Raw genomic sequence first — 15,780 nt, 5'->3', positions numbered from 1 at the left:
GGGTATTTCAATGTTTTTTCAACACGAAACGTTTCACACATTTCAAAGGGAATCAGCAACACAAAATCTAGAGCCACTGTAAAACCCGGAGCACGGACACACATTCAGTATCGTTACATGGTTTGAATAGTTTGATATCTTGTGTAGTTAGTTATGTAGCTAGTGGTTAAAGTGGGTGGAATCCAGGTTCTGGTACTGTGAAGTTTAAGCTGTAAAGGTAACCACGGTAACCACGGCACTGTTCAATATGTGTCAGTCGTTATTCAACTGGTCAAAGCGCTGGAAGAACAACTTTTAGGACTACGACAAAGTCTGGGGAATAAAGTCTGGCGGTAATGCAACACTCGGATGCCAACCGCCATAAAACAACAACAACAACAACAACTGGATAAATGTTTAAAAAATCAAGACGGTTCCATCAGAAAGCATGATTTATTTTGCTAATTGAGGTAGATTTCGATGGGCAAAAAAGTAAATAAAACAGCTCAACATTGAAATACAGCTAATAATAAGTAATGCGCATGAATCATAGTCTATGCTAAGCTTTCCACATTGTTATTAGTGCAAATTGAGTGGCAAATATCTAACACATTGTAAAGTTTTTTAATGGCAAATGGTGAATAACAATCACATGTTTTTGGCCTAGCCGTCAATACTTTTAAGATTTTTAAACAAATAATCAAATATAACTGTTGATTTGTGTCAAGGTTATTAGGTTAATCGATAATTGTGATTATTTAGGTCACAATAAAACCGTGAAGACAAAAGTATAATTGTGATTTGTGACATTTTTAGCAGAAAAAAAATACAATTTAAAGAAAAGTGACAATTTTCAAACTAAATTAGGTCTGTTTTAGTTCCATTTCTTTTTGAGTTACGAGTTTGAGTCCTTTCTGCTCAGCCTTTCCTCAAAAAAGTTAATGTAAAGTGCTTTTCATTCATGTTTAATCGATCATTCATAAAGCAGGTTTAAGAAAACAAGAAAAACATGTAGGATTTTATAGTCATTTTGGTCAAATAATCGTTAAATCTCGATGTTTCTTCTCACAATAATCCCTCAAATTTGAAATGGCGACATCCCGCGTCCTAATTGAACGCTGGAGCTTCAGTTGGTGTTTAACCTCCACAGTACCCGGTTCCCCTGGTTCCCACATTAGTTCCCCGTGCGCTCGTGCTTCAGTCGCCGTGTCCACCTCGTTTTACCTGTGAACGGTCAATGCGTCTGAACACACAGCTCGACCCAGTGTGTTCCCTCTTTTCTCACACAATTGAAAGACATTTGGTGATTTCTCTGTGCCACCAAATCCCGGTGTTTCTCATCCGCCGTCATTTGAACTAACTGAATGTAATTATGGACGTGTAATTTGTAAGATTCGCTCTCAAGGCTCTCGGTATGCTACTCGCCTTCTCCATTCCTCTCGACCATACACATATTTCTTCAATGCAAAACAAGTGACTATGTTGATCACGTTAATGACAATATTGTGTTAGTGGAATGCTTATTTATTGAGCTGTCTTATCTCGGCGTATATAAACATGTAGTGTGGCTTCAGTTTTCTCAAGTGGACATTAACGGTCAGATCTATAGGCCCTATCGTAGAACGTAGCTCCGCGTTAAGTATTTACCATCCTGCATTGTGAAGATTACTGCATCCACACTTGTTGGTATTCTCAAATAAAGTTTTTCATTTGTGAAACTCAAGTCTTGGTCTGTTTTGGTTCAAATGCAGTGGATACATGGTAAAAAGGCGCCCTCTGCTGCGCTTAAAGGTGTACTGCATCAAGATAAATTAATCAATTATATTCTCTATGAGTGGATGGATGGTAACTTTTTACTAAAACCCACCCTAACAAAATAACATATATTTTATCTACAGTGTTAAGATTTGGTACATGTTTGTATTCTGAACTATTACTATTTTATCTGCTCTGTGAAATAAACCTGTAAAATACTTAACATAAAAAACTCAACATAAAATGTGTTGCGCTGCTCAATCATGATCACAAATGTGTCCTGAATTGTGTTATTAAAAAAGTAGTAGTAGTTAAAAGCTACTCCAAAAATGAATTAATCTGGGGCTTGAAGACTAAATGTTTCACCTTGTAACTGATGTCATTTTTCCATAGACTTTCTGGGGGTAAAAACCTAAGTTTGAAAGCTTGTTCTGGACTAATCAGCTGTGTAGTAACCAAACTCCACAAGACCTACGATTTTATTTAAAATCTTTTTCTGAAACTTTATAAACCGTCATTAACACATGTAGCCAAATTGAATCCTTTGAATGTGTTTTTTGTATTAAAACGACTATATTGGAGATATTAGTTCCTCATTGCTGTTTAGCCTCAGCCGTGCCCTTTAAACTCAAGATATTTCAAAATTCCCTCTGGAACCACAACAAGCTTCAAATTGGGTGTAAACTTTGGTCTTCATTAAGTAGAAATATAGCAAGAACGGAGCCATTAAGTTGAAAGCGTTTTATCCTGGTTGCTATGGTGTTTGTAATCTGAATGAATCTCTTGAGCAGTGGTGTCGTGCAGGTGTTTTGAAGCGTGCGCGTGTGTCTCCACAGGATGGCAGCGGTGCTCTCCAGCGCAGTGGTTCTCTGGGGAAGCTGCGGGACGTCCTGAGGCGCAGCAGTGAACTGTTGGTGAAGAAGCTCCAGGGCAACGGGCCGCCCGAGCCACGCAGCACCAAGTAAGACCTGGAGCTGGGACGAACGCCACGCTGTTTGAGACTCATCATGTGCATTATTATGAACTGTATGATGTTAAAATGGAAAAAAAAAACAAGTAAATTAAGGACCGGTGCAGGATTTACTACTTTTACTTCTCCTTTGAAACATCATAAATACAGACTGCATTTCTTAACATTTCTCTACAAAATGTCATGTTATTCTTACTTTATAATACTCTTTTATGATTTATTTTCTGGTTCAGATCACTCATTTGCAAATTACTTGCCGTATTTTCCGGACTATAAGTCGCACCAGCCAAAAAATGCATAAAAGACAAGAAAACAACACATATTTAAGTCACACTGGAGTATGAAATGCGGTTGCAAGTGTGAAAATAACAAATAATATCACATATAAGTCGCTCCGGAGTATAAGTATATAAGTATTAAATAAAAGTATAATTCGCATCCTGGCCAAAACTATGAAAAAAGGTGCGACTTATAGTCCAGAAAATACAGTAAATTATTAAGGTAGTAAATAAAGTAGTAAACTTTAACTTCTTTAAAACATCATAAATACAGACTGTATTTCTTAACATTTTCTCTATAACATTACACATTATTCTTACTTTATAACACGCTTTTTTTCTGGTTCAGATCACTCATTTGCAAATTACTTATACAAACAAAATGTGTACGTCATTTATTTATGTCTCAATTTTTCTGTTGATTATGATGTGAACAAATGGATACAAGTGCATTTATTTATTGACAATTCCTCCGTGGATTAAGAGAAGCCTATATCATTTTCAAGTACCTCCAATAATATATTTCCGCATGCGTGTACTTATTGTTTTGTCTTTTCTCCGCAGCATGAAACGAGCCGCGTCTCTGAATTATCTGAACAAGACGAGCGACGACTCATTTTCGGTAAAAACACACTCCATTCACAAACCGCCGCGTAACCCCGTACGTTGTTTCCTTCCCGTTCTGATTGGTGGTCTCTTTTGTGCGGCAGCCTCGAGGGGGCGGGACCTTCAGGGAGAGCCGGGGCCTGAGCTCCAGCACCGTTGACCTCTACACAGGAAACTGAGCCGTTTTATACGACTCTACAACATCGACACTACCAGACAAAGTCACTCCTCACACAGAACCAGACCCAAAGACTTTTTCTCTCGCCGTTTGACCCAAAGATATTACAGCGCGTGGCCGTTTTTTTGTGTTTTGACATTGGAATGTACAGCACTGTGCAGAAATACCGTATTTTCCGGACTATGAGGATAAGTCGCACCAGCTAAAAAATGCATAATAGAGAAGAAAAAGCATTTGTGTGAAAATAACAAATAATGTCACATATAAGTTGCTCCGGAGTATATAACCCAAGTATATAAGTATAAATATAAGTATAAGTCGAACCCGGGCCAAAACTATGAAAAAAGGTGCAACTTATTGTCCAGAAAATACAGTATTTAGATTTTTTTTAATTTTTTTTTTCAAGCGTGTCTATTCGCAAAAAGGACCTATCCCGCTCTCCCGTTTCTCATCGATAAAGTGCCAAAAACAAAATGACACCTTCTATTTCGGGCGTAAATGCTCAGTCACGTCAATCGATAATGCCTTAAATCAGTTGTAATGAATCTAATACAATAATAATTCATTATTTGAGTGAGCTGGAGTTCATAATCGGAAGCTATTTCTCATCAACTTTCTTGCGTTTTGAGAAATTCAGTTGAAAAATATAACTGTATTTTCCGTACATAATGGAGAAGAAAAAAACATAAGGTTGCAAGTGTGAAAATAACAAATAATACCACATACAAGTCGCTCCGGAGTATAAGTTGCACCCCGGCCAAAACTATGAAAAAAGTGCGACTTATAATCTGGAAAATACGGTATATTGTTTGTCTTGGTCCATTACTGACCGTTTTTGTTTCTCTAAAACAAAATGCGCAGTGCGATTTCACACTGTCGCCATATTCTTTCTCAGTTTGAGCATCAGTGCCACAAGTTTTGAAAAAAAAAAAACCTCCTAAAGTTTTCAGGAAATAACGTCTTGCACTTTCGACCTGTTGCCATAATATCACAGCTCCATGAACATTATCTCCTGCTGTTTTGTCTTCCTCAATTGTTTTCTCTTTGTGCCATTTTGTCGTGCGATCTGTGAAGACGTTCATATTTTATTTTATTGTTGCTTTACGTTGATATTCAGGCTTCAAATGTAAAAAGAAAAGCTTGTCTGGACATATTTTAAGTCGCCGTAATGAGTGTTTTTAATGTTTTTTGCCTGTTGAGATTGTACGGTGGCGGTGAAGCTTCGTTAGACGCGGTCACATGGTTTTCCCGCTGACCCCATTCGATTGGTGCGAATTGTAAATTGTCGTACAACACTATTCAAGTTCGGTCTGCTGCTTCCACTTTTGTTTCGCTCATCGCGGGGAACGAACGGGAATGATTTTGCCCCGTAATTTTACTGTACGTGTAAACGATACTGACATAAGTCACTTGATTTGACCCATTTTTTTTGTGTAAATATATTGCTTTTTTTTGTGCCGTTTGTGATTTGAGCACAACTGCATATCTCTGTTTACAGCAACTAGGAAAAAAAGATCATTGTTTATTTTTGTTTTTAGATGTAGTGGATATTTGCACAGTTAAATCGAAGGACCTCGCACCCGAGTTTAGCTAAAAGAACTGGAAAATGATTTGTTTTAATTTTGTTGAGCGTGTGAAACAATGTTCTCACTGTCGTTTGTGTTTTAAAAGGATCAGTTTGTTCAAATGTTTGTTTTTTTTTGGTTAAAAATCACGCCTCAAACACTAATACACTGCTTTCAAATATTGATCATGGAATATAAATCATTTTGTAGTCAAATGTGTCAACTTTTTATTGAACCCATTTGCTTTTTAAAAAATGCTCTTTGATCCACTTTACAGAAAATGTCAAATGTTTTTAGGGAAATATTAATAAATGCATCTACATGTATTTAATGATTTTAGGAAATATTAATAAATGCAGCTACATGTATTAATGTTTTTAGGGAAATATCGATAAATGCATCTACATGTATTAATGTTTTTAGGAAATATTAATAAATGCATCTACATGTATTAAATGATTTTAGGAAATATTAATAAATGCAGATACATGTATTAATGTTTTTAGGGAAATATTAATAAACGCAGCTACATGTATTAATGTTTTTAGGGAAATATCGATAAATGCAGCTACATGTATTAATGTTTTTAGGGAAATATTAATAAACGCAGCTACATGTATTAATGTTTTTAGGAAATATTAATAAATGCATCTTCATGTATTTAATGATTTTAGGAAATATTAATAAATGCATCTTCATGTATTTAATGATTTTAGGAAATATTAATAAATGCATCTTCATGTATTTAATGATTTTAGGAAATATTAATAAATGCAGATACATGTATTAATGTTTTTAGGGAAATATCGATAAATGCAGTTACATGTATTAATGTTTTTAGGAAATATTAATAAATGCAGCTACATGTATTAATGTTTTTAGGAAATATCAATAAATGCAGCTACATGTATTAATGTTTTTAGGAAATATTAATAAATGCAGCTACATGTATTAATGTTTTTAGGAAATATTAATAAATGCAGATACATGTATTAATGTTTTTAGGGAAATATTGATAAATGCAGCTACATGTATTAATGTTTTTAGGAAATATTAATAAACGCAGCTACATGTATTAATGTTTTTAGGAAATATTAATAAACGCAGCTACATGTATTAATGTTTTTAGGAAATATTAATAAACGCAGCTACATGTATTAATGTTTTTAGGAAATATTAATAAACGCAGCTACATGTATTAATGTTTTTAGGAAATATCAATAAATGCAGCTACATGTATTAATGTTTTTAGGAAATATTAAGAAACGCAGCTACATGTATTAATGTTTTTAGGAAATATCAATAAATGCAGCTACATGTATTAATGTTTTTAGGAAATATTAATAAATGCAGCTACATGTATTTAATGTTTTTAGGAAATATTAATAAACGCAGCTACATGTATTAATGTTTTTAGGAAATATTAATAAATGCAGCTACATGTATTAATGTTTTTAGGAAATATTAATAAACGCAGCTACATGTATTAATGTTTTTAGGAAATATCAATAAATGCAGCTACATGTATTAATGTTTTTAGGAAATATCAATAAATGCAGCTAAATGTATTAATGTTTTTAGGAAATATCAATAAATGCAGCTACATGTATTTAATGTTTTTAGGGAAATATCAATAAATGCAGCTACATGTATTAATGTTTTAGGGAAATATCAATAAATGCAGCTACATTTATTAATATTTTAGGACAATATTAATAAATGCAGGTACATGTATTAATGTTTTTAGGGAAATATCAATAAACGCAGCTACATGTATTAATGTTTTTAGGGAAATATTAATAAACGCAGCTACATGTATTAATGTTTTTAGGTAAATATCAATAAACGCAGCTACATGTATTAATGTTTTTAGGAAATATTAATAAACGCAGCTACATGTATTAATGTTTTTAGGAAATATTAATAAACGCAGCTACATGTATTAATGTTTTTAGGAAATATCAATAAATGCAGCTACATGTATTTAATGTTTTTAGGGAAATATCAATAAATGCAGCTACATGTATTAATGTTTTTAGGAAATATTAATAAATGCAGCTACATTTATTAATATTTTTAGGACAATATTAATAAATGCAGCTACATGTATTAATGTTTTTAGGGAAATATCAATAAATGCAGCTACATTTATTAATATTTTTAGGACAATATTAATAAATGCAGGTACACATGTATTAATGTTTTTAGGGAAATATCAATAAACGCAGCTACATGTATTAATGTTTTTAGGGAAATATCAATAAATGCAGCTACATTTATTAATATTTTTAGGACAATATTAATAAATGCAGGTTCACATGTATTAATGTTTTTAGGGAAATATCAATAAACGCAGCTACATGTATTAATGTTTTTAGGGAAATATCAATAAATGCAGCTACATTTATTAATATTTTTAGGACAATATTAATAAATGCAGGTACACATGTATTAATGTTTTTAGGGAAATATTAATAAACGCAGCTACATGTATTCATGTTTTTAGGGAAATATCAATAAACGCAGCTACATGTATTAATGTTTTTAGGAAATATTACTAAACGCAGCTACATGTATTAATGTTTTTAGGGAAATATCAATAAATGCAGCTACATGTATTAATGTTTTTAGGGAAATATCAATAAATGCAGCTACATGTATTAATGTTTTTAGGGAAATATCAATAAATGCAGCTACATTTATTAATATTTTTAGGACAATATTAATAAATGCAGGTACACATGTATTAATGTTTTTAGGGAAATATTAATAAACGCAGCTACATGTATTCATGTTTTTAGGGAAATATCAATAAACGCAGCTACATGTATTAATGTTTTTAGGAAATATTAATAAACGCAGCTGCATGTATTAATGTTTTTAGGAAATATTACTAAACACAGCTACATGTATTAATGTTTTTAGGGAAATATCAATAAATGCAGCTACATGTATTAATGTTTTTAGGAAATATTAATAAACGCAGCTACATGTATTAATGTTTTTAGGAAATATTAATAAATGCAGCTACATGTATTAATGTTTTTAGGAAATATCAATAAATGCAGCTACATGTATTAATGTTTTTAGGAAATATCAATAAATGCAGCTACATGTATTAATGTTTTTAGGGAAATAAGAGCAGAGAACTCTACACAATATAAAACACCAAAGCAAAAAAAAAAAGAAAGACAAATGTAATTATCTTGCATATCCACAGTTACAACATAAATAATTGTGGTTGCAGTTTTCTCCAGTAGCACCATAAGTCTGTTCCTGTCTCCCAGTCCTGGAGGAGTTTTCCCTCTCGGGCCTGTGGAGCTGTCAAACTCTTCTCTGTCAGTGTTTATGGAGCTTCATTAGTGCAGCTCCAAAACTTCAAAACATCTCCACAGAATCCTGAGTCTCCACATCGACAGTTTATGTAGAAAAAGACACAAACTGAACAGCCGTATAGTAAAATATATTCAGTTACGGTCCTTTGAAACATGTTACACTTTACTTGCCATTCTAGGCTGCACTCTCTATAATTAATACACTTTATTTCTGCATTTTTAGACACTGACATTGTACATTTAATATTGTATACGGTCACTTAATTGCGTATGTTCAACGAAATCTGATCGTTGTCTGATTTCTGGAGCTATCGGATTATGGAAATGGCACTGTAACTGTGAGGTGGGTAATCTGATTTATTTGGAGTTGTTCACAGGTTTTGACACGGAAATGTTTGAAGAAAAAAGACAAACTTGAATGAAAGATAAATGAAGATATATTTTAAAATGAATTGTACTCTTGTTTTCTGAATACAACAGCCTAAAAATCCACTAATACCGACTCGTGTCACCGTGTGTTGTTGATGATTAGATTTGTATTGTGCATTTAAACACACACCAAATGTCATTGAGTTTTCTGATTATTATAGACAGTTTTCTGATTTTTCTTTATAGCCATGTAACTTTGACACACGATTGACAAATTAACTCCGACAATTATTTATTTAATCTAAAAACTGAAAAGCATTTGCAGCCTGTGTATGTATAAGACTGTGTATGTATGTGTTTTGTGTTGTTTGAGATATTTACGTTAAGGGTTTATAAAAGTTTGGCCGACTCAGCCCCGCGGTGGCGTCGTTGCTCTGATTTTGACTGGGAAAAGGACCGGAATGGTGGATGGAAACCATGGATACGACCGGATGTTTAAGTGGATTTCACAATTAAATCATTTATTTGTACACATTTGACTTTATTTATTTTTTGTTTTACCGTTTTGTTCAGGTGGAAAATAAAATGTTGCCTTAGATTTGCTGGACGTTTCGATTAATCATTTATTTTATGGGCATGAGCTAAACATTTCACACATTTTAGACGTTTTACAATGTGATTTTTTTTTTTTATAAATTAGGCTTTACTGTTGCAAATGATCTGTTGCCAGATCTTCTAAAAAAAAACAAGAAAACAAAAAAAACAAGATTTTTCCTGGTAAAACTATGGCAAATATAATTAAATAATAATACATTAAATAATAATAAATACATGCTAAAGTAATTGTGAATATACTATGCTCTTCTCATTGTTAAAATAAATACACAAAAAATCACCAAAAAAATAACAGTGAATAAATGAGAGGAGCGTGGTATATTCATTATTACTTTTGTATGTATTTATTATTACTTAATGTATTATTATTCAATTTATTATTATATATTTTACCTTAGTTTTACCAGGAAGTATCTTGAATTTTTTAGTTTTTTAGTTTTTTTTTAAATCAGATCTGGCAAAAAAATCACCAGAAAATAGCTTTTCAAAATATAACCTTACTTCCCTTTTATCATATATCATATTTTATTATTTATTTATGTATTTATTATGTATTTATAATTTATGATCTGAGCTCGATATTCATATGATAATATAACACCATAATCTAAGTCTGGCGCTTGCATTTTTTAAAACTCTACCGCGGCGTTTATTCTGAAAACCGCAGACGGATGCAGCGCTCTCCGTTTACCGTAACTTGCCGCGTTCGGAGTAAAGAAGGGAAAAAACCCCTGCAGAAGGAGGACGCCAACTCCCGCAGCACCGCGGAGCCAAACTGCCCCTCGTCGCGGACACAAGTGGCCGGTGCAGGCGGCCGTGGACTCGGGGGTTTGCTGCTCGTGAGCGCGGACGGAGACGACAGTAAATGAACCGGGAGCGACACGTTTCACCCGCGACTCCTCGTTCCGTAGCGCGTCTGGAAGTTACCGCGCAAACTTTCCCCCGCGTCGGTGTGAGCGGTCCGTCTGGTTTTCCTGCCGCACGGAGCGCATTTACCCACATGTCCTCTGCCGTGTTCCGGCTAGTTTCCCCCCGCAGGAACTCGTAGGAGGAAAAAAAAAAAACAGGGCACCGCCGCCGGGGCTTCAACAACTTCCCCCCGGGGACGCGCGCAGGTAAACTCCGCTCCGCACCTTTTACGCACGGATCTGTTTTTTTGTTGTTTTTTTTGCGGTTGTTTGCGACTTCGTTTTCGGCTGCGAAAAGGCGCCGCGCAGCTCCCCGAGTGTGAAGCCCGAGGACCAGCGCACGGGAGCGGGCATGGATGTACCAGGGCGAAGCGGGAGACAGCGGGGCCACGGCTGGAGGAACCCGGCGACGAGACGCGGAAAGACGCCGCTGCTGGATGCGCTCTGCGCCGCGGCGTTCATCTGCGTACACGGTGGGTGTTCACGCGTCTTGTCCACTTAATTCACTTGATTTAGACCCGGTATGTCTGGAATACAACTTTTAAAACTGTCTTAATTGTTGTTTCGAGCCGCGCGCATTGTTATTTGAGCTGTTTTTGATTTTAAGTTATTTCATTCAAAACTGTATGTAATTTGTATTTTGCGCATTTTGCCGATCCACGTACTGGAAGCAGGCGATGTAAATGAGTTTGTGTTGTTTTGGGGGACTTTGGGGCCCCCTTCCCCCCGCCATTGACCCCACACTTAGCGGGGGGCAGCGGTGAGAGACGGGACACTGTAAAAGCTCATGTTTGGAACGATTTTTACCCCCAATTTTTACCCCCAAATAAGCCATTATATTAAAACTGATATCCCTCTGTGATTTGAAACGCCTTTGCCAGTTCTGGATGGTTGCAGTTTTCCCTGTACAGCCCAGTGCTACTCGGCCTTGTCATTGTGCATTCCTGTGACTGTCCTCTCCTGTGACTGTCCTCTCCTGTGACTGTCCTCTCCTGTGACTGTCCTCTCCTGTGACTGTCCTCTCCTGTGACTGTCCTCTCCTGTGACTGTCCTCTCCTGTGACTGTCCTCTCCTGTGACTGTCCTCCACGCATTGGACACGCCGTTTCTCATTATTATATTCATATTCTGCCTCGTCATAAGCCGCTTCAGACTGAACCTCCTTGACAGTTTAATGGCTCTTTGCAGTTTCCAGTGGAAGGTGGAAAGCAAGATGTGTGTTAAATTATAATCCAAAAGCACACATTGAAATGATCGGCGCAAAAAATGGCACCAAATCCAAATGATACAGTGTTTTCTAGTCTTAAACGCTCATATTGATGTTAAGTAAATGCACTCTTAGCTCGTTTTAAAGCAGAACTACGCAACTTTGAGGCTGAAGCTCCTACTGCTGCTCTTTTGTGAAAATACATTGCCAGAAAATAGATACAAAACAGTTATTTCCCCCCCTTATTAGTCACTTATTTGTTCTCTTATTTTCTTTATCTTTAATAAGACAGTATAGGCACATGCATAACCATTTCACATTGCCAAGTACAAAATGAAAGAGCCAGGGTTTCTCAGGAGAGTTGTCTTCCGTACAATGCGTGGCTGCTTTTCCGCTCCGAGACAGCAGGGGGCGACGACGTGCACTTCAACCGTCCCGAAAATACATATTTAACCATCACAGGAACTTAAACAGACCTTCAATGCGGTGAAAATGTTACTTCGTTGTGCTTTAATATCATCATGTGGAGTCTAGTTCTGATATAGAGCATATTTTGACTCGGAACAGAAGAAAATCAAGGTTCTGTGACTACTAATATCTACTAACTCGACAGAAGTGAATTTGCCTCGCAACAATGCGACAGCTGTAAGCTCACAACTCCAGTGCAGAGACGCAGAGCCAATGGAAGCTCCCTCCTGGTTTTGGGGAAAAGAATGCTCTTATCCTGCCAACGATCGCCTCATTACCTCGCCGCTCATCGTGTCAAAACTCCAGTCACTTTTATCTGATTCCCATGCGCCGCCCGGAGGGAAATGGAAGAACCCGGGGCCGCATTCAGCATCGGGGTCTTCAACACGAGGCTGATAGTTTAAAGTGGTCGAAGAATTCCTTAAGTGTGTCTGCCATCCCCCTCCTGTCTCCTCGCGGTGCCCATTTTGGGATGAATGTGTCCTCTGTGTGCAAGCTGCAGGGGAGACTTGGGCCTAAACACGCAACGCGACTGCTGCAAATGTTTATAAAGTGAACAAAGTCGAGATTATAACCAGGTCTGCGCTGTTATGGCCGCCTTTGGTTAAGGTTGTCGCTCATTTCTGCATGAAATCGTCCGTCACGTGAAGCGCTCGGCAGGCTGATTTTGACCATGGACTTTAACTGTGTTTCTGTTCACAAATCTGCATCACTGAATAGCATCTTTTACAATGTTTCTGTCAAATTTAAAGACATTTAATTAAATGTATTTAGAAAGTGACCTTTTCTGGTGGGTGGGAGAGGGGCAGTCTTCCTCATTAGCGCATCGCTGTTAAAAATACATCGTAAAAGAACATGTTTTCTTGCCGTGAGCGTGTCCTGTGGCATCACCTGCTTGTCTCCCAGAAGATACATTTGTCAAACCATTTTAAGAAGTTTGCAAACTCTACACCAACCAACACAACCAAGCAACTTTTTAAAAATGCAATCTTTTCAAACCAACGTTAAACCGCAAAACTGTTCTTAAAGCAACTCTACACAACTTTCTGGATGTGTCTGTCACCTGCATGATTTTATTCGAAATGGAAAGTTAAAACCATACTTTGGAACATCTCCATGGTGATGGGTATGTTTTATGCCACAATTGTGGAATATTATGGCTAAAAGAACAACATTTCCATAGAATAAAGCAGGAGGAGGCTCTTCCAGGCCAACTGAGGTTTGTGGAGATTCAAACACGCCCAAAGTAAGTTTTCAGTGCCATAAATCATTCAAAACAGAAAAATAACAAGCTTTTTATTTTATTTTTGCTTATTCTTTGTTCAAAAAAAATGCTTTAACAGGCCCCATTCTCTTAATCCCAGCTGTGACAAGTAATCATGATAAATTGTGACATTGATTTATAGTGAAATTCCCATTGTCCACAAAGTATTTGATCGGTGCATCTCTGTGGTGTTGACTGGAGGAGTGCCAAAAGGAGTGGCGTAAAAGTTGCTCATCACTTGAAAAAACAAATGCAACAGTTTTTTATCACTTTCCCAGGCTGCGTTAGTGGCTCTTACATACTTTGCAAACTTGCTGGCACAAAACAAAAAAATTTGACTTTAAACGCTTTAACCAGTTGTTACCTTCTAAAAATATTTCAAGCTATTTTGTGTATTAGCTTTTATTACCACAACAAAGCCACCGAACATGGGTCAGTTCAGAAGTCATTGTAAGTTCAAAAGGTTTTTCCCTAAAACTGAATAAACAAAGAGGGAAATATGACCAGGAAGTGCTGCCATGTTGAGAAATCCTCCACTGCCCTTGAACACAGCAAACCTCCAGAGCCTCATTGCTTTTGTTTTGTTATGCCGCTTTGTGCTTTATTATGCTTCTAGTAACATTTCCCTCGAGACGAGACACGAGATTGGATCCACAAAAATATTAGTTAAACTGTTTTAAATTACATCTTCTAGAATCTTAACTAACCAGGGCTTTTGCCAATTATTTTTTTAAGTAAATACACAGGGGAAAATCTCACAATCTCAAAATAATTTTCCACATGTGTGCACAGTCTTCGCACAAGCTTTTGTCACGAGATCTAGTCCCGTTCCAAAGGCGGCTGAATCTAAATTAAGCCAGTATTCTGCCTCCGTAAACAAATCTGGAAAAGGGTTTGCATTTTTCAACTTTGTGTTCTTCAGTGGAGCTTCATATACAGTTTATGGCGCTATTTCATCTATAAATGCCAAGTTACCGTTAGCAATGTAATGTTATCTTGCGCACAATTGCTGTATCATAGCATATATTTAAGCTGTTGTCATTAAACAGCTTAAATATATTGCCATTTAAACTTTTTAACCATTGTTATCTAGCTCCCAGCTCACAAACGCCATATAAATACTTGCACTAACATGGGAAATCAATGCTTCATAATTGCTCCCGACCTCTCTGACCTGTTTTGTGCGATCACTTGCAGTCAAGTAAATAAAGAACAATGTGATTGGAGCAGCCGGGTTTAAGTGATGATTACTGGCCTTGTTGACCCCTGCGCCCGCGGCCCCTCTGTTTATGAAGCCCGGTGTTTTCGGTGTTTTTTGCTGAGATTATGTGGCTCTGATTGGCGCGGTTTCTTCCAGGTCTCAAGTTCCTCTCGCTCCGTTCGGTCCCCGTTCGGTCTGGAGGGATCTGGTCTTGTTTATTGACTTGGTGCCTGGTTTTCATGGCTGTAGTCTGGGTCTGAAGGGGGTTTGCATGTGCCCGCCATTACCACAACTAAAACCCTTTGTTGTGCGGTGGGTCTGTTATGTCTGCTTTCTGTCCAACGCCATGTCAAATTACTCCATGTCGTGTTGCTATTGGTTCTGGTGCCACGCTAGTTTGTTTCAAGGACTCGCAACAAACTAACATGGACTGACTGCCAAAACTTAGTTGATCGCTATCGTGAGTTCAAGCAGCGTTTGAAATCGACTATACTAGGGATGCAGTCGGCTAAAGGTCGGCTAAAGGCGTGCTAAAGGCGTGCTAAAGGCGTGCTAAAGGCGTGCTAAAGGCGTGCTACATGCGTGCTACATGCGTGCTACATGCGTGCTACATGCGTGCTACATGCGTGCTACAGGCGTGCTACAGGCGTGCTACAGGTGGGCTACAGGCGGGCTACAGGCGGGCTACAGGCGGGCTACAGGCGTGCTACAGGCGGGCTACAGGCGGGCTACAGGCGGGCTACAGGCGTGCTACAGGCGTGCTACAGGCGTGCTACAGGCGGGCTACAGGCGGGCTCTGTCTACTAAAAGGGAGTAATGCGTTGTGCTGTCAAAAACACTCTAAACTATTAATTATCTTTATGAGCTAACTATGTATTTGACACAAAACTGCACTGACCACAGGAGCTCGCAGAATTACATATTTTTATAGAATTGTACTTGTAAACTGTGTATTTAGCAGTAAAAAGTCAGATTAAACTCACATTTCACTCTCAAATCTCAAACTTACTCGCTCTTAACGTTGGTACATTTTCATTTATTAATTGTAATCCTCCTCTATGAATTGAAGTTCTCTAAACAAAC

General features: G+C 37.1%; 2 protein-coding genes across 5 annotated transcripts in view; both read left to right on the top strand.

Annotated features, from left to right (window-relative positions):
• The window catches only part of LOC140351671 (kinesin light chain 1-like), a 39,808-nt gene extending 35,989 nt beyond the window's left edge, over window positions 1-3,819 (top strand). For 2 of the 4 annotated variants that reach the window (XM_072437608.1, XM_072437609.1), the window contains exons 15-17: window positions 2,571-2,695; window positions 3,547-3,604; window positions 3,693-3,819. In XM_072437608.1, the coding sequence (XP_072293709.1) occupies window positions 2,571-2,695; window positions 3,547-3,604; window positions 3,693-3,767 (258 nt within the window). In that variant the 3' untranslated portion in view covers window positions 3,768-3,819. Of the gene's footprint in view, window positions 1,703-2,570; window positions 2,696-3,546; window positions 3,605-3,692 lie in introns of those variants that run through there. The other 2 variants (XM_072437610.1, XM_072437611.1) reach the window with 2 other exon arrangements.
• A 7,052-nt stretch (window positions 3,820-10,871) lies between these two features.
• The window catches only part of ptk7b (protein tyrosine kinase 7b), a 135,556-nt gene continuing 130,647 nt past the window's right edge, over window positions 10,872-15,780 (top strand). The window contains exon 1 of the mRNA XM_072436615.1: window positions 10,872-11,031. Within this exon, the coding sequence (XP_072292716.1) occupies window positions 10,911-11,031 (121 nt within the window). The 5' untranslated portion in view covers window positions 10,872-10,910. The remainder of the gene's footprint in view (window positions 11,032-15,780) is intronic.

Source organism: Eucyclogobius newberryi, unplaced genomic scaffold (genome assembly GCF_026437365.1).
Source record: "Eucyclogobius newberryi isolate DKJ021-1_F unplaced genomic scaffold, fEucNew1.0.hap1 SCAF_8, whole genome shotgun sequence".
Taxonomy (NCBI): Eukaryota; Metazoa; Chordata; class Actinopteri; order Gobiiformes; family Gobiidae; genus Eucyclogobius; species Eucyclogobius newberryi.
This window is presented reverse-complemented; position numbering and strand designations above follow the sequence as displayed.